Source organism: Coffea arabica, chromosome 2c (genome assembly GCF_036785885.1).
Source record: "Coffea arabica cultivar ET-39 chromosome 2c, Coffea Arabica ET-39 HiFi, whole genome shotgun sequence".
NCBI classification, from domain to species: Eukaryota; Viridiplantae; Streptophyta; class Magnoliopsida; order Gentianales; family Rubiaceae; genus Coffea; species Coffea arabica.
This window is the reverse complement of record NC_092312.1, coordinates 11,064,320-11,086,323: the sequence shown is the minus strand read 5'-3', so window position 1 is coordinate 11,086,323 and position 22,004 is coordinate 11,064,320. Positions and strand designations below refer to the sequence as shown.

The window sequence follows — 22,004 nt, the reverse complement described above, 5'->3', positions numbered from 1 at the left end:
ATAAATGTAAAAGTTGCTGCATTTTTGGCCTCAATGCTTGCTAGGAGGAGAACTTCTACATGTTAATCAGTCAAAACGCAGTGACCCCAATTTCTCATTTGTGGAGATTCATTCCTCTGGCTATGTCTGCATTTCACTGTTCTAGGTTTAGGCAAGACATGGATGTAGTAAAGCTCAAATTATGGTGGTGTTCCCTTTAGACGCGTTGTTGAAGTGCTTGCTTAGGAGCGAATTCTAAGTTCAGGACTCTAAAAAGATTTGAAGTAGCTCAATGCAATTATGCATTACCGAAATTGAAGGGGCCATTTTCCGGCAGGGTAATATAGACATAAGCCGGTATGGTTTCCTCACAGTTTCTGCTTTTGACAAGCTCAAGAAATAGCGAAATGGTAACTTGTAAGACAAACATCCGTTCTGAGTCGAGTCTAGTAATCATGAGAAGGATTGATTCGTGTCTCAAACACTGCAAAGAGCTTGAACTGCCACCCTTTTCAGCACCCCAGGGCATGGGTCTCCGAGGTTAGCTGCAAAGACAGGAACTGAACATTGCTGTTTGCCCACGCAAGCCTGCAGTGTCAACATTGAAGCATGTCAAAAACAATCTTAACAGACAACATTGAAGCAAATTAGTAAAGAACAATTAGTATTCGAAAGCTTCGCCAGGTATCACAATGGCAAAAGATGCAGAGTAAGAATGTCACATGATAATCACCAACACTTGCGTATTTTCACTTAGAAGGGCATGATAATTGTGCTGCATTCGCGAAGGACAAGATCGGCTCTTTGTAAGGACTAAACACAATGGTTTTAAATTGCCAAGCTGCTGAATAACTTGAAGGCTGTTATCATTGGTAAAAACCCTGGCAAACATGGGAAACAGAAAATTTTCTCACCTGTTGATAGATGGAAGTCACATTGGCATGACAACTCCCTTGCATGTATGCTCCACAATCTCCTTCTGGAGTTCCAAAGCTGGCAAAGCGAATTGAAGCTATGTGCCAACCTTGGTCGCAGGTCAGCCGAACTTGAGGGACTTCAGACGAAAATCCTACTTTTGGGTTCCAAGTATCAGAAGGTGGAAGGTCAGCCTCTGACAAACTTGCACAGATTTCTTGCCCAGTCCGTGTGACCAAAGAAATTTTTGAAGGGTCACCTCCTATCTCTTCGTGGAGAACGAGTATATTCTCGCCTGCATGTAACCAATGGCGTGGTATATGGTACCTAACATAATTTATGTGTTACATAATTAGTCCTGAAATTTGTCCCTTTATACAGAATCAAATGAAGAACAGAAAAGATGTTGGCGTCCAGTTTTAAACAGTGCCAACTGCTGGAATGTTCATAGATTAGTGGATAAAATTTGACAGAACATGAGTGAATCAATTTCAGAGGCCATATGTGTGATTCGAACTTACAATGTTTGAGTAGGTTGACCACATTTCTTCAAGCATTTCCGCGCATTATAGCTTCCCCTGTAGTCACAATTGTCGGTGCAGCCAGTTGATGGAGAGTGATAGGCAGGCCAGTATCGCCCTATACTCCGACCATTTACCCATGCTTGACCCTTCCCCATGCTGGAGAGATCAACGGATACTGGACCTTTTCCATCAGGAGCAAGAAAGGTGCCCTGAGAGAAATAGAAGCAAACTAAGCATGCTGCAGAGGTACTTAGCATATTTTACCCCCCGTCCACTATTTGGGAAAAACTTCATTTTACCAACTACCATGCCAGAATATTCATTCAATTTCACCTAATTACACTAAGCTGGAATGATTTCTCGTGACAGCTGATGTTTCTGCTATATCTACTGTCAGATTACAGCTATGCACACATTAAAGTTTGCTATCTCTTTTTCAACTCAATAGACTAGAAAACATCAACCACATGACTTACCTTGTACCATATTAGGCTCTGATTGGTCGGTAAAGCATTTCCCTTTTTCCATAGTGAACTATTTTGAAGATTTACTTTATATAATCCAAGGGATTCTCCTTCGAGTCCCACCTGAAAATAGCATGCCAAGTCCATAATTGGTCAAATTTGCTTCATTAAACCCAAGATAAGTTCTCTCTTTTTTCACAGTTTCCATGAACAACAGCTTAGTAAATTCTGGCAAGGGAATACAGAATGACAGAGTCACAGAAATTTTGGCAGTCGTTTCTTCGAGTCCAAACGCAACGTTGGATACTGAAGTTGCCAGTACATAGAGTATTTACTGAGTTAATAAAGCTCCAATTCTCAAAATCTACTATTACATTTGTGAGAATGTTACATTCAACATTCATCCAATGTCACTCAGTCGAAGTTTTAATCATTCACCAGCATTACTTCTAGTACCATTTCATATGATTTTGATCTCTTATACATAGAGGCATGACTGCCCTTGCCTTTCCCACTCTGGCATGCTACTTTTGACGAACAGAACCTGTTTCATAATGCTCTATTTTATTATTTTTTTGGATAACTTTTAACTGAACTAGAATCTAATGTTGTAAATGCATAAAAAACCTAAGATGGTTTGCCCATATATATTATCCATTAATAGGATTGGACATTATATATTGCAGTGGGAAATCATACAGAGTGCTCATGGTTTTTCTGGTTAACAAGTAAATGAAATAAAGTTACATGATCGATATATTTACAGAAGTTAATCATATTATCTATCTGAGTGCAATAATATCAATACAAACATTGAATAAGACCAATGGATACTGAAACATATTGCGTGAGAGCAAAGGTAAGAACCTGATAGTTCCATCTTTTTGAAGAAAGATTTTCCTTAGCATTCTTCAAACCACTGAGAACAACAGAATTAACTCCTGCACCTTGAATGTCAAACCATGGTCCATAGTTCTGGTGATTTGTTTTAGTGTCAGAGAATTGCTTGACGATATAAAAGCACAAGACAGAAAGTGCCAGACTTTATGTAACATTCTGAAGTTGTTGGTTAATGCAGGCTACCATCAATCATGCAATGAAGGAAGACAAAAATCCATGCCGCCATGGACCTCAGACAGCTTTTTGTGAGTTAATTTTAACATGCAAAGCACCAGATTTGCCTCTACTTTTCACATGGTTTACAAGGAAAAAGGGGAACAACTTTACAATGAATGGAGAAAGAAAACTAGCATCCCAAAATCAAATCACTACACAAGAGGTACCATTCTTGTCATTTTGTATCAACATTAAAAATCCTCTTCCAGATGAAGTTTAGGAAGACAAATGGTGCGGCCAACAACTTTTCAAGGTGATGTTTCTTATCAAGAAAACATGCATCATAAGTTAATTCTTTGGACATAAAAGAATCTAGCAACCCAGAAGTTGACAATACAGCACATGTACACATTAAATTTGTTCCTCTTACCTGCAAAATCATATTTACATCAAAATTCTACTGTTTGTCAAAAAGAAAAGCAGCCAAGGATACAATGCAATCTTTAATTTCATAACTAAACAGAAAAAGAAAAACAAAAGAAAAATTGCATACCTGCAAACCAACAATCATGCTCAATACATCCAACGTGTTATTTCCAGGGTTGAGACTAATTTTCTTTTTAAGCACAAAGCTGGCATCATCATGATTACCATAACCAAATCCTACAAGAAAAGACCACAAAAAAAAAAAAAAAAACCGTTACAGATATGCACTTTCTAACCAACATTTGGATGCCATACCTACAGTAGTAATCTGTATGATGATCCTGAACTAAACTAGGACATATTTGATGTCACGTCAGTAAAAATTACCAACTACAAATGTCACATGTATGCATTTAATTAGTCAAAATGTATGCTACCAATTGGTCATACCATATTTGAAAAGGAGTGATTTTATTGGAAGATGATGCAAGGCTCAACATGTCAGAACTAATGTTTGATGGGTATTTAGAAAGTAAATTGCTACGATAGACAGTCTTCTGATCTACAAGTAATATTAGCACTTAGATTTGCAAACTTGCTCTGGTCATCTTAATCAAAGATATATACCAGCGTCAATGTTGGGAGACAAGTATATAATGTAACTTTCAGAACAACCGAGTACTGCATAATTTTTGAAGTCAAGAAATCTGAGCAATGCGTGGTTACCTACTGGCCTCTTGTTCACGAAAACGAGTGCTGCATGCCCCAAACTTGCAATACTCAAGACTACTACATTCTTGTGATGTCGTTCAATTTTCTCATCCACATTTACACTGATGACAACAAGAGAAAAAGGTATTAGACAAATGTCTCGTAAGATGCAGAAAGAAATTGTGAAAAAACTAGTAAGCCTGCATCCCAATTGTAATGATATTAGGAGTACAAGCAGTTGCTTCTGGAAGTTAAACTCAGTGAAACTTGATAATTCGCTTTGGGTTTCGAAAGGAAAACTCAATTCAGAACAAAAACTACCCAGAAGAAACTTTGAAAGATTTGACATTCTAACAAACAAACTATAGCCAACAATACCTGATCTAGTTCTACGATGACCCAGAAACTCATGTTTGCGTTTATGACACTAATGTCTCCCACAAAGACACAACAAGATGGGGCAGGACGGGGGAGGGTGAAGTTCTGTAATATTATCCCAGAAATGTACATCACCGAGCCAATAACAGTATTAGGCGCCAACCAACTCACATAAACCATCATAACCGGCAAGATACCTGGTGTAGTAGTTACCTTGTTGTGTACCATAGAAAATCACTCGCATCTTTTGTTGTATTTATCTGCTCTAGTAAACCTGATGCTGTAAATGAGTTGCTGCCCCAAATGCCCACTCTCTCTTTATACCAATCCCATGCTGATGACGCCAAAGAAGACTTCCTTGTAATCGTATTACGTACAAATGAAACATCATCAAGGGTCTTTTGGGACACAACCTTGGCCATCACCAAAAAAAAAAATATATAGAGTGTTTAATCAAGATGGTCATGAAACAGGGCAACGCTAGCATTGAAACATAAAAAAAATTTACCAAAATGAGATTGAAATCCACAGAGAAAAATTCTTAGGGAAACAAGTTAATTGCATGTTCAATGTGATACGAGTCATAGATCTTCTCATAACAAGCATAATGCTAAACATAATTAATGCAACTGAAATATGAAGGTTCATGTTACACAGCACTAGGACTGAAACTCTTGTTGAATAAAACATATGAGAAACTGAGGAACAGCAATTGGACTGTCAATGAAGAAACTTTCATATGTCAACGATATTTATATATGCGCGCGCGCGTGTATATATATATATATATATATGTTACCTACATCTTTGGTGATTGTGTGCACCAAAATATTTTAACAAGCTATTGTCCTGTCAACTTTCAGTTGAAAACTTAATACATACAAAGAAAAAGTAAAAAGTCAAATTCGAAAGCTTCAAATGAATTCTCAAGTAACAGATTTTGGCAATAAAGGCTATGGTCATAATGTAAATGTGCAGTTTAATTAGTGTAGTTCCTTCCGGGTGTGCTTCCAGTCTTGAACTCATGTATATGATATTGGCTGTGAAATCAGTAGTCTTTTTTCGAAGTTTTTACTTTATCTTTGGCATTAAATGCTTTTATCTAAATCAGTAGAACCATAGACTCTTTACAGGTTAAGTGCAATCCTGTATAAAGCGCATCAAAACCAACTAGAGAACTCTGTTTGCTTGGCAGAATAGTCAGCAGTAATTGTTAACAAGAAATTCCAAAACCGAAAAAGAAGCTCCATTCATTCACAAGCAGGCCGTCATCGTAGCTAAACAGATTTTCTCTCTTTGGCAGAGTGGACGAGAAGAAGATACAGCACTAGTACAATCTCCATTCAATATAAGTAAATCTTGAAAGAGTTGCAAAAATTTCTAAACTTAAGCAGGGCTGTGATGTTGGGGAAATCGGGTAATTTTTCACTCAAAAATTCAACTAGTGATTTAAACCGATTCAGTAATTTCCAAGAAAGATCGTTAAAACAATCTACAGAATTACTATTCCAAGTAAATTCCCAGGAAAGGCTGGTGGAGTCACAAGCGGTCCCACTTAAAATCCAATCTTCCTATGGCAGAATTTACGTGCATAGTATATTATCACAATCAGATTCGTATATACATAAATAGACGGACACACGAATAAGAAAAATATGCTCAAAAGAACCGTATAAAACACTACAAATAAACCTGACAAATATATTGAATACTATACTACAATTGAAAAGAAACTACTAAATAAATGCGGAATAAATAAAAGAGATAAGGAAAGAACGCACTCGAAAATTGATAACGGAGTTCGGCCAATTTTGCCTAATCTCCGAACACCGCTTAAGCGACCCGCTCTTAATAATTTTGGGAGAAGAAAGAATTACAAATAATTCTTTGGTGTCTCTTTGGTGTATCTAATTGTGAAGGCTTGAGAGTTACAAAAAATAACTCTCAAGCCTTGCACCTACAACTAATCCCACCGTTGTGGGATTAGATATTAGGCCAAAAAAGTCAACATGTGATTTAAAACTTGGCCCTTCGCTGTGTCTATCCTGCGTATAACTTAATGCAAGTGTTTCACAAGTTACCTTTGCTGTGTTGAAAACAACATTTTTGCAGTCTGGAAGAATGCTCACAGACCAAGCAGGAAGGAAATATGAAATCCCCTTGAATGTGACGTTGGCATCTACTTTGCTGTCATAGTTAGCAAGAAAGGCTGCACAATCGTTTGAAGTTTTATAGTACACGTGTGCCTGATCAAACAAATTAATCCTGTCAAGATGATGGAATTAAAAAGAGCACATTCAGCAACATTTTTCTCTGGTTTTACGTTTTATTCCTACATCAGGTGTAAAATTCTGTAATTCAACATCATAAGCAAGTTACAGGACCAAGTACATATGAGGCAAAATCAGTTAGCTGGTAACCTAATCACTCAGAACATTCGGGGGGGAGGGGGGTGGTGCTGGTGTGGGGCAGAATATCCTGAAACATAAGCAGGTTAATTCATCATGACATCCATTATAAGTTCCAAAAGCAATACAAAATCTTCAGCAACCAAATTCTTCTACCTTCCAAAATGTATCCTGGGTAAAGGATACTTGAAAGGAAACATTGTATATCCTCACCAAAGTTTATAACTATTCAATAACCAGTTATGCCTTTCAAAACATTATTCCAAACTTGGCAATTTCAGTTTCTCACTATAATCGGTCATGAGGGAGTTGGAGCATTGCATACCTCAAGGTTCATACCAAGTGATACTCTAGATGGATCTGCTTCAACCAAATAGTCTTCACAATGCTTAATTGCAATGTGCAAGTCACGCAGGTGTCCCCATTTTGGCTGTCTAATAAAACCTGCATCATTTGTCATCTCGTAATCTGACCAGTAACTGAAACTCCTTGGATGAGGATTTCTATCAATTCAATTCTTCTTTCAACCACATTGTTATAAAGCAGATAAAAGAAATTCAATGTCTGTGGAGAAAATTCCTGTCACATTAGTTATGCCATATCTTGGCAGGCAACTTGAACATGAAAGCTATAGCAAATACGAAGAGTCGGGATGCTAAATTGTAAGAGAGAGAAGAATAAAGCAAATAGAGAGATGACAGCACACTTCACTTTTTCTTCTTCTTTTTTTTTGTGAAAAAAATCTAGCCAAAACTGAACGATAATGTAATGGGAGCCGGCAGCTCCCAGTCGACTTGGCGTTTTGAGTAACTTCTAGAAATTACTGAGTCAAAGCTAAAAAGATGGATGTATGATCACATTGCAGACAGAACAAAGATTCACCATAATATGCCAGTGAGTCAATGATGCAGCCAAGTTAACTGAGACCTTATGATTAGGCAACGTGTTAACTGATAAACCCAGTATCTGAAATAAACTTTAACAGCATAAAATTGATCAGATGATGTGTATACCGAGGCAGCAATTCAAAGAAGTTTTCTATATCAGATCAGCCAGGGGATTTGTTAGAGTGGCGGTTACAGATCACACCCCGCCCCTACATTTCTATAGATGAATCAAAGAAGAAATGCATTGGATAAAAAGACAGGGAGTAGAGATGACAAAACTTCTCCATTTCAAGTTAGTTTTCCTGTTCTGAGTATTCTGGTGGTAGCTTCTAATGTGGGCAATTCACTAAGTTCCATCTGTTACATTGTCATTGTCATGCACTCCATCTAGTTTTTACAGGAATGGCTTTAAATAAGATACTGTGCAAGATAGCCAACATTGAAGGTGACCATTAATAATATTGCGTGCTTACTATTTCACATCCCTTCATAAGACCAATTGCAAGTAACAACATTTAAGAAAATTTACCATATTCATCCAGTGGAGCATCATAATCATAGCTTGTTGCAATCAAAGGACCTCCTGCAGTTCGCCCAAAGTTGGTGCCACCGAAGTACTGAAAAAGAAATTAAGTTGAAGTCCTATAAAATCGAAGTTCAAAGCACCAGATTATTTTGCAGTTGTACTAACAAATTTACATACATATCACCTACCATGTAATAGTTTTGAAAAGTTCCGCCTTTCTCGAAAAAGCGTGCTACTGCAAAAGCAATGTCCTCAACAGGTCGATAAGGGATGGGATAACCAAATGCAAGAAACCTGCAAGCCAGACAAGGCTCTCAGAAATTCCAACCTAAATAATGAACTGGAAAATAAATCAAAATAATGTACAACTATGCCAGTAAATAATTCATTGAGGGCATGAAGGACTCGTGCTCCAACCATCCAGGGTAATTTTCTGTCCACATTGCTGGCTTGGAAGGGGAATTTGGGGTGAATCCATCACAATAAAAGCCATTGCATGTGTTTATCTGCATTCTTAAAGTTTAGTACATCAGGAAAGTATTATGGGATCTTCAAAACTCATGCACAACATGTAATAAAGATATCAAATATGATGCTTAGCCACAACATTGGGCCTTTAAATCACTAGATAGCACGTACCTTTGAGAAATTCAAGAAATACCAAAATACTGTTGTTAAGCACATAAAATTAAGACAATAGAGTGAATAATCAGAGTTTCTATCACCTAAGCCAATGAAGAAGCAGTTCAGTGTATGTTTTTACAACATCCTCCTCCATGTCCACAGTCATTCTAATTCAGAAACAGCAAAACAGTAATCAATGAATCTTGCATCTCTGGTCTGTTAAGTTCTTATTCTCATCATTTACCAACCACTCTTGAATTCAAAATTCTGCAGAGCGAGGAGGGCAACTAATGCTAGAAGACCATGGTACAAGAGAAACTGCGAGTCCAGTGAGGGGGGCACACTGAATAAATTTTCAATATTCCTATGCATATAAACCTTAGGACCTAACTGCAGGACTTGACATGTTAGGGGGCTCCATGGCATACATGTAGAGCTCTCTCTGACTCCTTTAGGACTTCTCAAGAGTTCTGTTAATTAGTTGCCAAATCTTCTTTTCCTTAAAATAACTAACTGCCAAATTCTATAACTGTTATATGGGATCAAACCTACCAGCTGTAAGTATATTAACTACAAAGTTAAGACCGTACCCTTCCAACTACATTATGATTTCCTTATATTTTCTTCCTTGGGTAATTGACTTCATGCTTAATGACTTCACTTTCTAGTAGGCTTTGATGAAATTCCGCCCATCTAGTATATTCCTCGAATGCACCAACATTCCCCTCAATCCCGATAAGCAAGAAGATAAATATGATTTGCACCAGCCTGAACCTTCAAAAACTAACTTATTCCAAGTAACCAAGTTTTGATGTCTGACGCATAATAAAAAGTCATCCCCATCTTCATGATCTTTGGTTTATTTAACTTGCAGTAAACAAGTATATTAGTACATGGTGCAGGAAAAATTCTTGGTAGAGAAATATTGAAAGCTAGCATGCATACAATTGGATCAGGTGCATCTTTCTGAGCACACATCACCCACGGGACTGTAGTATTTAGACTAACAGCTGTTTCAGCAGCCCATTTGACATATAACTTTCCACCAACTCCATAGGCATCCTCAACATTCCCGTATTCATTCTCAACCTGTTATAGAGTAAAAAAAGTTGAAGAAAAAATGAGTAGCCAAGCCAAGAAAAGCCAATAAAAAGGAAAAACTAAAACTAAAAAAGAAATTAGATTCATAGAACTTATTCTCAAGCACTGAAACAGGTGTTACTGACGAATCATGATGTTGGTCATTTCTTGCATAAAAATTAGGCTAGAAGCATGTCACTGAAATGGACACTTCGAAAGAGAAGTTGGGTTATTTTAAGATTGAAAACATGCTGCACTTTTACTCTGACAGATCACATGGTATGGTGCTTTCGGTCTCTATATGCCTCTCCAGCTGAGTTTCCAATTAAAGAACAAGTACTAACTTTGAACTAGTAAAACATTAAGCAGGAAGCACCAAGATATACCGGAGATCAAGGCCTAGGTTCATTGCCATGCAAACTTTCACAGACTAAAGCCACTTCTCCCAACCCCAACACAAGGGTCACTTTTCTTTTTCAACTTTAGGGCTCCAAACTTTCTTCGGGAACCCAAAAAAAGATTTATTTTAAAGTGATTAAGTTGCTATCAACAGGATATCTTGTTGCTCAGATAGATTATGGAACTTTCAAAGGATCAGTCTGATTCGTTTTCCAGCCTGCATGTTTGGGTCGTGACACCAAAATATAGATAAGTTTTGAACTAATTAAAATTCCAATATTCTTCTGACAAAGTCTTTATCGTCACATTCCTAGGATACATGATCTTGTTACAGAGAGAAGGGATCAAGAAAACTTCGCAGATGCTGTGCCCACAATATAGTAAATATTGTCTTCACGACCAACTAATCATTCACACAATCGATCAACAGTCCAAAAGGCTACATAAAAGGGTTACTGACTCGAACCAATCAATCAAACCAGTAAGAAAAGAAACCATATTTTCAAAAGCCAATGCATACAATTCACTTCTAGAGTCTATGACAAAGGCAAGAGATTACCACCTGTGCAAGAATGATTGGACCGCCTTGAGATGCAAATAGATTCTCATCCTTCATTAAGTTGACTACTTTTTTCAGGAAACGCTTCATTTCCCTCTGCATGGATTACAGAAAAGTACAAACATCTTGATCTTGAAGATTGGCCCAATTAAATTGGTCTAATCCTTTTCTTGGGTTTTGTCCGCAAGTAAATCGAGAAACTAACTAGGCAGTTAAACAATTGAAAGATCTTTAGAAAGTCTATGTGCCCATTACCTTGAAAAGTTCATTCGAAGTTCGAAATTTAATTCCAGGAATAAAATGTAACCAAACAGGGAATCCCCTGTCCATGTCAAAAACAGAAGTCAAGAAGAGCATGGACACCTTCACACTGAAAACTTACTGCATACAAAGAAATGAAATTCATTTCTCAGCTTCAAACAACATGTCAGAGATTAATTAGCCTTGATCAGTTCGACATACCAGAATAAATATTACACTGGTCAATTAAGAACATAAACATCATAACGTAATGAGTTATTTCGAGTACTACCTACAGGCTAAAAAAGCCGAAAAAAAAAATGTTGCAAACAAAATTTGCAAGTATAAATAATGGACAAATTGTTGCAGAATCAAAAGGAGATTGCATAAGAATCAAACCCGTAATTCCATTCAGCACATGCGTAGGGGCCAATTCTTAAATGGACATAAAGGCCAGCTTCGTGCACCGTCTTCACGAACCTTACAAGATCAAATCTGCCCTCAAAGTAATACTACAAATGTACGAGACAAAATCACAAGTGAGACCGAGATAATACTCATTACAACAACAGATATCAAACCACGAAGTCAAACAGAAGGCACAAACACAAAACAGAACTTAACATAACAACCAGAGTTCGGCATTATCACAGATTAATGATACAAGCAGTTGAGATAATGTCCTCCTCTCATCATATTCTACTCATTTCGACATACTAAACCAAGCAGTCATGTTTCTTATCAACTATAATCACATCAAATAAGTAAAGAAGAGTAATATATTCAGTATTGAAGCGAGAGATGATTTACTTAATACCTGCCCTCGAACAGGTTCATGATAATTCCAGAAAACGTAACTCTCGATCACATCCAATCCTCCTTCCTTCGCCTTGCTAATGATGCCTGGCCACAACTGGAGTTCTCCAGTAAAAGTAGCATTGCCTCAAAATCAGCCAAAAACAACAATTGCATGTAATTACCAGTTAACTTCAGAAATGAAGTTCCAACTCACATCAGGTGTAGCTCGTGGATAATGTATGGAGCCTGACTGCAAAATCCTCCTCTTTCCATCAATAACCAATGCCTTATGATCATAAGTTACAGTTGTTGAAACCCCTCTTTCCCAATAACAGCCTTCAACGACCAAGATTACCAAGAGGGTAATTATGGTTCTCATGTTCATTCTTCCCATCAGCATCTCAGTGCAACTAACAGTCAATGAACTCAAACCTCGTATAAATAATGCTTTTATTTGACATGATTATACATAAAACAACACTAGCATCAATGCACAATAATTCTTTTTTGCGGAATCTAGTTCTGCACATTTGTTCGGTTCAAAAAAGAGGAATATTTATTCTGCAGCCCACTTTTTCAAGCCCCCACCTTTGCCTCCTTCCTTGACATATTTAAGAAGGACCATACCTTTGGCAGTATTTGGGATGATTCGATCATGAAGTTACATCTGGTTAGGCAGTCCACATTATCCATGTTCTTGACAATGAACGATGGTTCCAAGAGATTGATATGTTATAATGATATTGTCTTCCCCTTTTGGTCGCTCCTGCCTTGAATACATTGGCTTTTGTTTTGTTTTATTTGGTGGAGCCATGGAGGTGTATGAGAGACTGTAATTGCTACCTTACAAACTATGCAACGACAAGACTTCAAGGCCATGGGCATCCAATGCTCAAATTTCAATCTTGAACACAAAATCTTGAAAGATTAATAAATTCTTGGCAAAATCTGGACAGATTAATACGCTGGCTTGGGCTTTATTCAACTCCACATAGATGTACCGGGATCCTTCATTCCATAGTCCAATGGATCATGAGGCTTGTGGATATGGGCTTTTCAATTAGTTTAACATGATACTAATATTTTTGTTCATAATTTGACCTATAGTGTAGACCATCCAAAAATTCTGTACAATCAGATAGCAAAAAAGTTCGAAGTCAATTTTTCTCATAATTAAACAAACTGGATTTAAATGTATTATCAAACGTTTTTTCTAAAGCTCTAGAAATATGAGGTATTGAGTTCAATTTTCCCTTCTCGCTCCCAGTCATATAAATCTACCCCTTTCCCTACGTAAAAAAATTTTAAAAAGAATATAAACAGATTTATAGGTAAACAAATAAATTTTTTTAACAAAAAAAAAAGAGGAGGACCGAGGCACAAAAGATTTCAAAGCTTAATAGTGAAACTTCTCTCTTAATAGGTTTCTTCCTCTTGATCGAATCTGTAACAGTGTAATCTGCGTTAGCAGTTTTCTCAGTAAACAGCTACTTTTCGCGCAATCAAGAGACTCACGCGCCAGTCACTCCATAAACTCCCGACTTTTCAGCTACGTTGCTTTCAGCAATTGAATAACGGATTCATCGCAATACCTTATCCGACTCTTCCATTTCTCTACCCCTTACTAAAAAGGCTGATCAGCTGATTAGTACATCAAAGATTCTGATACTTCTTTACCGTTTCTTGGTGGACACTTGGGCTTTTGTTGATTGAACACTGGTGTTTCTTTCTTGGTTTTAGCTAGCTAGCTGCTGAAGTTACTTTATTGAAAAAATGGACATAACAAAGATGGATCGAGGCCAGATTACTACTGTGGGATCTGGGTTCTGCGTATTGCTGACTGTCCATTATACTGTACAGCTCTTATCACAGCACCTGTTTTACTGGAAAAATCCGAAGGAACAAAAGGCCATAATCATTATTATACTCATGGCTCCTGTTTATGCTGTCGATTCATTTGTGGGGCTGTTGGATTTTCAAGGTAGCAAGGCATTTTTCATGTTCTTGGGCTCCATTAAGGAGTGCTATGAAGCTTTAGTAAGTCCATATTCTTGATTTTGGGGTGTTCAATTTTGAGCCTCTTTCAGTTATTTGGGGCTTGACTTTTGCTTATTGAAGTTGAAATTAGTGCTGATAATAGTTAATTTTGCCCTGTCTTGTGTTGAATTTTAGGTGATTGCAAAGTTTTTGGCTTTGATGTATAGCTATTTGAATATATCCATTAGCAAGAATATAGTGCCGGATGAAATTAAAGGGAGGGAAATTCACCATTCTTTTCCTATGACTCTTTTCCAGGTGAGACTTACTACTGCTTTTTATTAACCGTGTTTCAGTGTAACTTTGTACAAGACTTGCTGCAAGAAGATATAAAAGTAAAAATGTAAGGCTTTTATTGAAAGAGTTAATTACATAGAAGTAGCGTTTAAATTGTATAGGAACAGGAGTACAATTTTCCTATTTTAGAATTTTGGTGGGCAACATTTGGTTTTGTTAGCGGAGTCTTTCTCTTCTTGCTAAAGGTATGTCAAAACAGATGATCTTGACAAAATGTGATAGGGGATATTTGAGTTATGCAATGTCCCATTTGCATCAGTTCTAATTTATTTTATTTCTGCACATTTTAAATCTGAAACAAAATTAAACAAAGTCTTATAAGAGTCTTGTATTACGTCTAGTAACACACCATTTCGGTAAATCCAGCCATCTTGCAACTTATCATGAACCATACCATAACAAAATGCCCTGTATTCATTGGAAATTTATTTTATATGCACAAGTCTGTTAAACATTTTCCGATTCGTTACAAGTTTGTGTGTGTGTGTGTGTGTGTTTATATCTCTCTGTGTGTGTGTTTGTACTGGAATGAAGTGCAAACATGATTTAACAAGGATTCTGCTCAGTTTTTGAAGATCATAGCATGTAGGATTTCTTTGTTCATATTGTGTTTAGATGAGTGGTAAATGTGTTACACATGTTGTTTGTACTGAATATTGATTGTGCATTTCAGCCTCGCACTACTCGATTGAACCATCAAACATTGAAGCTTCTCAAGTACTGGACATGGCAGTTTGTCATCATTCGCCCTGTATGCTCCCTCTTAATGATAACACTACAGCTTCTTGGCATTTATCCCAGATGGGTCAGTTGGACATTCTCCATTATTCTCAACATGTCATTCTTTTTAGCGATGTATTCGCTACTTGCCTTCTACCATGTCTTCGCTAAAGAATTGAAACCACACAAGCCACTTGCAAAGTTCATTTGCATCAAGGGGATTGTTTTCTTCAGCTTTTGGCAGGTTTGCATTTCTGTTTTACCTTCTCAAATTGCTGAATCTTTATCTGCATTTGTAATGAGCAGAAATTATCTTATAACTGTGTATGCCTATAGTTTTAGGACAATGATCACCTGCAGTTAAACACAATGTTGTGTATCTTGTAACGTGCCACACTTTTGTGTTCTCTGTTGTGTCTGTGCTTGATAAGAAACATTACTCTAAGCAGAAGAGAGAGCCCATATGTAAGCATAATACGAGCAGACTATATTCATGGATGAGATGTGAGCATCCCTATATCGCTATGTTCTGATATGAGCAACGTATGTGCAGGTGTCTGACCCCCTGGAGTTAAATCAATTTGATGAATCTTTTAATACATGCCAGGATTTCAACTGTCTATCTGTTTATGTGCTTGTGAGAAATGTATTGTTACCTGAAAAGAGAGAATCCAATAATTATGATAGACGTAAACCATCTCAATAACTGCATGATACAGTTGTATCATTAAATTATTCCGGCTTAGTGCACAATAGTTGTACTGGTGGTAATTGCTAGTGTTTCTCAAGGCAATTGCTTGGTTTCAACTATCACTTTGTCTTGTACCCACGATGTATCATCTGTGCCCCAAAAAGAAAGTCAGTCCAGATGTATCAATAGCCAAATTTTACCCGCTGTTCAGCCAAATTTATGAAGACCCAGAGAAAAAATCTTCTCCCCTCCCCCCCCTCCCTCCCTCCCTCCCTCTCTCTCTCTCAGGGGGGGGTGGGGTTGGGAAGGTTTTGGCTCTAGAAAGACTGAGCATTTTCAATGCTAAAACTACACAAGGTTCTTATGCATATAGGCCTGACAGCTGGGGCATTTGGTCTTCTAATAATTCTGGGATTAACTATCAGCATTATGCTTTAAAGAGAAGCCATCAAAGGTCAAAAAATTAAAGATATGAACTACCAGAAATGTATTGGCCAAATCCCATCCTTTTGTGAGATGTTGTTCGCTGTATGCTAGAAACATAAAGCAGAAGGTGAAGGTAATTGCTTCTTGGTTATAGTAATGAAGCTGAGCATCTTTAGATTGTCTAACAGTTGCTCTTATACTGTATTTTATTTTCTAAAGCCTTACTATATAGCAGGAAAGGCTCGTCTTTGTCAACGTTTATAAGCCACAATGCCTATATTAAGAGTACAGACATATTATTTTGCTGCTATTCTTGTTGCCACGTGTACATACTTTGCATGCATTGTGCAGCATTCAACTTCTTTTGTTTACCTCCCAGATCCTATTGAAGCTAGTCTGATGCTGTTGCAGATAATTTTGCTTGTTCAATACTAATTTATTAACTGCTTCTTTACCAACATTTTTGTTGTCTCTGTGTTTTTTCTTGCAATCAGAATGAGTTTATGCATATATAGTCAATTAAATAACATGCCCCTGCTAATCTCCAATGATGTCCATCTAAAGGTAGAATTAAGCATGACTTGTTGACAGCACAAGAGAGTTAAAAAAAAAAAGGCTTCTTAAAACCATGTTTCCCTCTTTTTACTATTTTTCCTTGATGCTTGATGGGATTACTGTTGGTTACTAAAGCTAGTATTTCAACATATTTAGGGCATGGTGCTTGATATCCTAGCTGCAGCAGGCATCATTAGATCTCAGCATTTCTGGTTAGATGTGGAACACGTTGAGGAAGCTATTCAGAATCTATTGATCTGTGTGGAGATGGTTGCCTTCTCTGTTATTCAGCAGTATGCATACCATGTTGCTCCTTATACTGGAGATGTGGAAGCTCTTTTGAAATCACGAAAGAAGTACGAGTGATGGGCTGTGGATCCAAGAATTTGTGAGAGAGCATCTTGAGGAAGTGGTCTTTTATGTAGTAGTGGAATGTAGCAGCAAAAGTGGCATTGAGTGCAGGATCCATTTATGTATGCGAATCTTTTTTATGTTCGATTATGTACAAGGGCACCATAATTGAGAAAAAATTTCCAACGAACCTGTAGATTTTAGAAACATAAAAGACATAGCACAAAAGATATAGCTTTTGCTGATGCTGCTGCAGAACATAAACACTTCTGTACCTAAACGTAGCATTACTGGTAGACCATGATAAATTGCAAGTCATACAAAAGAGTGCAAGATGATATCCTGGTAGTAGTTCAATGTCCTCCAAGTTAGCCAGAACTTTCTCTAGCGACAGCCACATCAAGAAGTAAACCTATTTGACTGGTAAGCAGGTTTATTGCAGTATGCACCAGTAAAAATATGTCGGTCACAACAGAAATTACAAATAAGCTTCAGATCGATTTCTAGACATCCAAGTCTCTTTTACTCCACTTCGTTGGATTGATATTGTGGAACAAGTAGGCACTAGACCAGCCACTAATACCTGTCACAGGGAAAAGTAAAAGAAAAACTCGAGCTAAATCACGAGGAGTCACAATAAAATGGGAAGGCAGAAACATTAATGTTGAAACCAGCCAGCAAAACGAATTGCCTTTCAACACAACCAGTAACTTTATTGGCTTATTTCTGTTTATGATGCTACTGTATCGTACTAAAAAAGGCTGATCTAAGAGAAGTGAGAAACATCCAACTTGTAAAGCTTCAGCATCTATTGCCTACAGGTGCAAAAGGTATAGAATTTACATCGGACCCATCCCTGAAATTTTGGGGGGGCAATCATTAGGCTGAAGATGGCAGAAAGTACTTTTGGCTTGTGAATGGTTTATTGACATTTCGGTTCATTTTATTGCATTGAAAGAGACTCAACGCTATCAAAACATGCTTGCATTGCAAGTACAGCAAATGTGCTGCATGAAGTTGATCAATTACATTTTCTCAATACGTGCAAGGAGAAAACATATAAGAGCCCTTTTTGAATACAAATTTTACCCTGTATAATTAGTAGTAAACAACTACAATTACCTGTTAGTTATATTTCTTGGAACCTTCATAAGTGAAGAGGTTTACCGCATTTCCATAACTAATTTCAGCAAGTTCTTCCCTAGTCATATCAAGCAAAGATGCTACATAAGACAGTACATGGTGAATGTTAGCAGGATGATTAAGGTTTTCTGTCTCCAAAGTTGATTTGTTGGTTTCCTTTAGAGATGCATTCTCAAACAAGGGACCGTCCTTGGTAGTTGAATCTTCATCAGGACTTCCAATCACAAGAAGAGAATCTGAATTGTTTGATTTTGGAAGAGCATCGGGTGCATCTGTCTCCAACAAAATTCTATCACGAGGAACAGACTTCAACATTTTCCTTGCCTTGGTTTCCTTCATGGACATAAGAAACCCCGAAAAGGAAAAGTACGCACCAAGCTTAGCAAATTCAGGAACCATTTCGGCAGAACCCAAGAAAGAATGCAAAAGCACACCAGCAGGGAATGGTCCTTCAGATTTCAGTATATCAAGTAAATCACCAAAAGCTCGCACACAGTGGATAGATGCTGGTCTTTTCAACTCTTTAGCAAGCTGAAGTTGCTGTCGGAACACTTCAACCTGGTCTGTAAAATCAATCTGCTTCCCACGTGAACCTTTGTCCAAACCTATCTCTCCAACTGAAGCTGCAGGATTAGCCTCAAAGAATTCCTTCAAAGTGTTCAGCCAATTGGGAGTTCTGTCAGCAACAAACCATGGATGGATCCCAAAATTTGGAATCACCGAAGGATGCCTATCACTCATCTCCTTAACCAAATGCCAGTCACTCTCACTGACTCCATTGACAGCAAAATGAGCAACCCCATTATCAAGCGCTTTCCTGATTATCTGTGGGGCCATATTGAACACCCTCGGATCTTGTAGGTGACAATGAGCATCAAACAGCTTCATCATGGCCATGGAACTATTACAGGCATTGCTTGTCGGCTGTTATTCACCTAGTCACCCTTTAAAGAGTTTATTCTGCTCCTGAATCAAACACTATCCAGTAAGTCAGAGCTTGCAATAGGTAACCTTAACTTCTAGAAGAGATACTCGGGCAGAATACACTAAGGAGCACAATAAAACAGAAAGGCCAGAGAAAGAGCAAGAAGTCGTGGCAACACAAGTCCCTGGTGATTTAATTAGAGACAACATAAAAAGTTGCAACCAAGGGAATTGCTATCAGAAAGGTTGGTCTATCGAGTTAATACAACCCCATGTTCTAATATTTACCGAACGCCCAAAAAAATCAAACTGGAAAAGGTAAAAGGCAAAGAAAAGGCATTGGCATAACAACTTATCGAAATGGGAGAAGGCATGCACCTGGTCAATGCCCTGCAAAACACCACTATTTGAAGCCAGAATACTCCACATCAAGAACAAAAAAGCAAACTAAAACTACAAAAGTAACACCCAGCCATTATGATAGATCACAGGATATCAAGAACCAACTTGTGAACAAATTCCGTTTGATACTTGCTGTCATTTCCCTACTGCACATTGTGAATCCAAAACTAAAGCAAGATATACATGTTGGGGAAACTGGGATGCCCATCACCAAACAACACACATAAAACTGCTTTCTAGTGATCAAAATGCCTGCGAGGACTGCATCAGGACCATCATTTGGGTTCTATATATAGTCTAGCAAGAGAAATAACTTGCTATATTGCAATACCCTCCCTCCCTCGACTTCTTATCTTATGCTATTCCATCATTTTTCCTGGTTCTGTTAGCTTCAAAGTTGTACTTTGCAATGAAAAATTCAGATAAAAGAAGGGATTTCCAAATCAGTTTCTGAAACCCAATAATCCACAGACCATATGTTTAAATCCAAATAATCCGTCTTTGAACTATCAATCACTATTATTTGAATAAACTCAAAAAAAAAAAACGTAGGTGGCCCAGGTTCCAATTAATTCTGCAAAATTGCACACAAGAAAGAAATACAAAGGGCATAAAAAAGTTCACCTTGTTCTCTTTATTTTGATGGATAAAACGTCAGTTGGCAGCTGGCTCTTCGGGTTGTGACTTGTGAGGCTTCCAAGGTACGGAGAAAGACTGGAGCCTGTACGACGTCGTTGAAAGATAAGATTGCGGAAGAAATGGGAATGATAATGGGATGGGTGAAGTCTTTGTGGCTAACGAGCCAAATTGCACTTCAAGTCTTCAACTTGTCATTAATGAGCAATAATACATTTTTATTCTAAAATAATTCTATTCGAGGCCTTATTGTTTCCATTTGGCCTCTTTTTTGTTTATGTCTAATTCAAGCAGAGCAATATTTTATTTTGAGAAATACTAGATGAGGCATTTCTGGATTTGCTCTAAAAATTTTTGCAAAATATTTAAAATAAAAAATCTTTATCATCCTATTTTAAATACTCATGAACACCACATATTAATACTAATATCTTATTAAAACACTGACAATGTGTATATATTATCACCCGTTTGATTTATAACATATGTGTAAAAATTGAATTTCAAATTCAAAATTTATATAATTGTTATTTATCCAATCAATATGTGTGCCAAACTTCTCCAAAATAATACACCATATCCAAGCATTTCACAAAGAAGAAGAAAGGCAAGAAGGAGCTTTTTTTTTTTTTTTTTTCTCGACAATCTGCATAAACGCACAGGCGGTGTATTTTAAGAGGCGGCTGTCAAGAAATACAAAGGGTCAGTGTTAGAGGTGGAGAATTGCAGGATGGTGCCTTTTGTGTAGGACTGCAAATGAGTCGAGTCGAGTCGAGTTTTGAACTAATCGAGTCGAGTCTCGACTAAATTTTACCAAACTCGAACTCGAGCTCGAGCTCGAGGAGCCGGCAATTTAAAGTTCGAGCTCGAAAAAAATAAAAAATAATTTTTTTTATTTTTAAAAAAATAAATAAAATAATATTTTTTTCTTAATAAATAATAAAATATTAAGGATATATATGTAATTTTATTATTAAAATAAGCAAATAAAAAATATATATATACTTAAAATAAAAAAATATATATATGCTTAAAATAAAAAAATAAAAAATATTATATATATACTCGAACTCGTGAGCCGACGAGCTTAATATTTTGAGTTCGAGTTCGATTTCGATTTCGATTCGAGCTTGACTCGAGACCGGCTCTTTGCATGCCAAAAGACACACTACTCTATCTATGCATGTTCCCCAAAGTACGGAAAGCTGCATTTTACAGTCAGTCATAGCTCATGCTACTGTGAATTTGGGGCGTAGAGAGAATGGTGCATGAATTAGGAGGCGTTTTAGCTTTGATTAGGAGGCTTTCAGTTTCTGGTGCAAAAATTAGCAGCACAAGAACCGAGAAACACATCTGCAAGGTCATCTACGGCAGAGTGAAAAAGAGAGCATAACAGTTGAAGCAGCCACCCCAAGCCCAAAGAAAAGATAAAATGCCCACTTACTACCTCGGACAGATGCTTCATCGCTATTTATCTGCGATCAAAGAAATACAAAAAGTGCATAAAGAAAGATGAGATGGTGAATATGAACTTTTTCATTATCAGATTGTACGACCAAAGCGTGGATTTCGGAGCAGAAGTCAGTTGAAACGGAAGAAGATGTGGTAGTACTATTGTAATCTGGAGCGTGCATCATCCATATCCATCTCCCCACCGGCCGCCCCCTATCAATCAATCAAGACGGTAGGAAAAGGGCTTGAAGCATGGGTCATGCCTGATCATCGTGAAGATCTCTGACCACAGCCATGTAGGGTCGTTTCGTTAAAGTTAGGTTTAAGTTGTTTCTTGCCGGTCGCACTGAATGATTCATCTGGCTCTCCACTCATTTTGCAGAATTGCATCAAGTC

The 22,004-nt window shown here is 37.4% G+C and overlaps 3 protein-coding genes across 7 annotated transcripts; 1 reads left to right on the top strand and 2 right to left on the bottom strand.

Annotated features, from left to right (window-relative positions):
* Nucleotides 1–257: 257 nt before the first annotated feature.
* LOC113725933 (beta-galactosidase 6) lies at nt 258–12,537 on the bottom strand. Its single transcript, XM_027249377.2, has 19 exons — nt 12,189–12,537; nt 11,994–12,089; nt 11,576–11,688; nt 11,192–11,258; nt 10,940–11,032; nt 9,844–9,987; nt 8,692–8,780; nt 8,463–8,568; nt 8,278–8,365; nt 7,187–7,305; nt 6,535–6,699; nt 4,667–4,866; nt 4,091–4,197; nt 3,492–3,601; nt 2,750–2,857; nt 1,895–2,005; nt 1,416–1,627; nt 894–1,221; nt 258–567 (listed from the first exon to the last, which is right to left on the bottom strand). Exons 1-19 carry the CDS (start codon nt 12,372–12,374, stop codon nt 457–459), a joined length of 2,553 nt encoding a protein of 850 aa, XP_027105178.2. The 5' UTR covers nt 12,375–12,537; the 3' UTR covers nt 258–456.
* A 775-nt stretch (nt 12,538–13,312) lies between these two features.
* Nucleotides 13,313–17,389, top strand: LOC113725937 (uncharacterized). Its single transcript, XM_027249389.2, has 4 exons — nt 13,313–14,011; nt 14,147–14,269; nt 14,982–15,272; nt 16,857–17,389. The coding sequence occupies exons 1-4, from the start codon at nt 13,748–13,750 to the stop codon at nt 17,064–17,066; spliced, it is 888 nt and encodes a 295-aa protein (XP_027105190.2). The 5' UTR covers nt 13,313–13,747; the 3' UTR covers nt 17,067–17,389.
* On the bottom strand, nt 17,136–20,309 carry LOC113725936 (uncharacterized). 5 transcript variants are annotated; one of them, XM_027249382.2, is made up of 3 exons: nt 20,145–20,309; nt 18,174–19,172; nt 17,136–17,634 (listed from the first exon to the last, which is right to left on the bottom strand). In XM_027249382.2, the coding sequence occupies exon 2, from the start codon at nt 19,089–19,091 to the stop codon at nt 18,177–18,179; it is 915 nt and encodes a 304-aa protein (XP_027105183.1). In that variant the 5' UTR covers nt 19,092–19,172; nt 20,145–20,309; the 3' UTR covers nt 17,136–17,634; nt 18,174–18,176. The 5 variants fall into 5 exon arrangements, with proteins under 5 accessions (XP_027105183.1, XP_027105188.1, XP_027105184.1 ...); XM_027249387.2 differs by having other exon boundaries at nt 18,174–19,154; XM_027249383.2 differs by having other exon boundaries at nt 18,174–19,160; nt 20,145–20,308.
* Nucleotides 20,310–22,004: the final 1,695 nt, after the last annotated feature.

Coding starts and splice junctions, on each gene's coding strand:
- LOC113725933 (XM_027249377.2), bottom strand. CDS start 12,374: ATGCTGATGGGAAGAATGAACATGAGAACCATAATTACCCTCTTGGTA. Junction 12,090..12,188: donor ATCCACGAGCTACACCTGAT/GTGAGTTGGAAC, acceptor GGAGAACTCCAG/TTGTGGCCAGGCATCATTAG. Junction 4,198..4,666: donor TTTCTATGGTACACAACAAG/GTAACTACTACA, acceptor TGTTGTCATCAG/TGTAAATGTGGATGAGAAAA.
- LOC113725937 (XM_027249389.2), top strand. CDS start 13,748: ATGGACATAACAAAGATGGATCGAGGCCAGATTACTACTGTGGGATCT. Junction 14,012..14,146: donor AGGAGTGCTATGAAGCTTTA/GTAAGTCCATAT, acceptor GTTGAATTTTAG/GTGATTGCAAAGTTTTTGGC. Junction 14,270..14,981: donor TTCCTATGACTCTTTTCCAG/GTGAGACTTACT, acceptor TGTGCATTTCAG/CCTCGCACTACTCGATTGAA.
- LOC113725936 (XM_027249382.2), bottom strand. CDS start 19,091: ATGGCCATGATGAAGCTGTTTGATGCTCATTGTCACCTACAAGATCCG.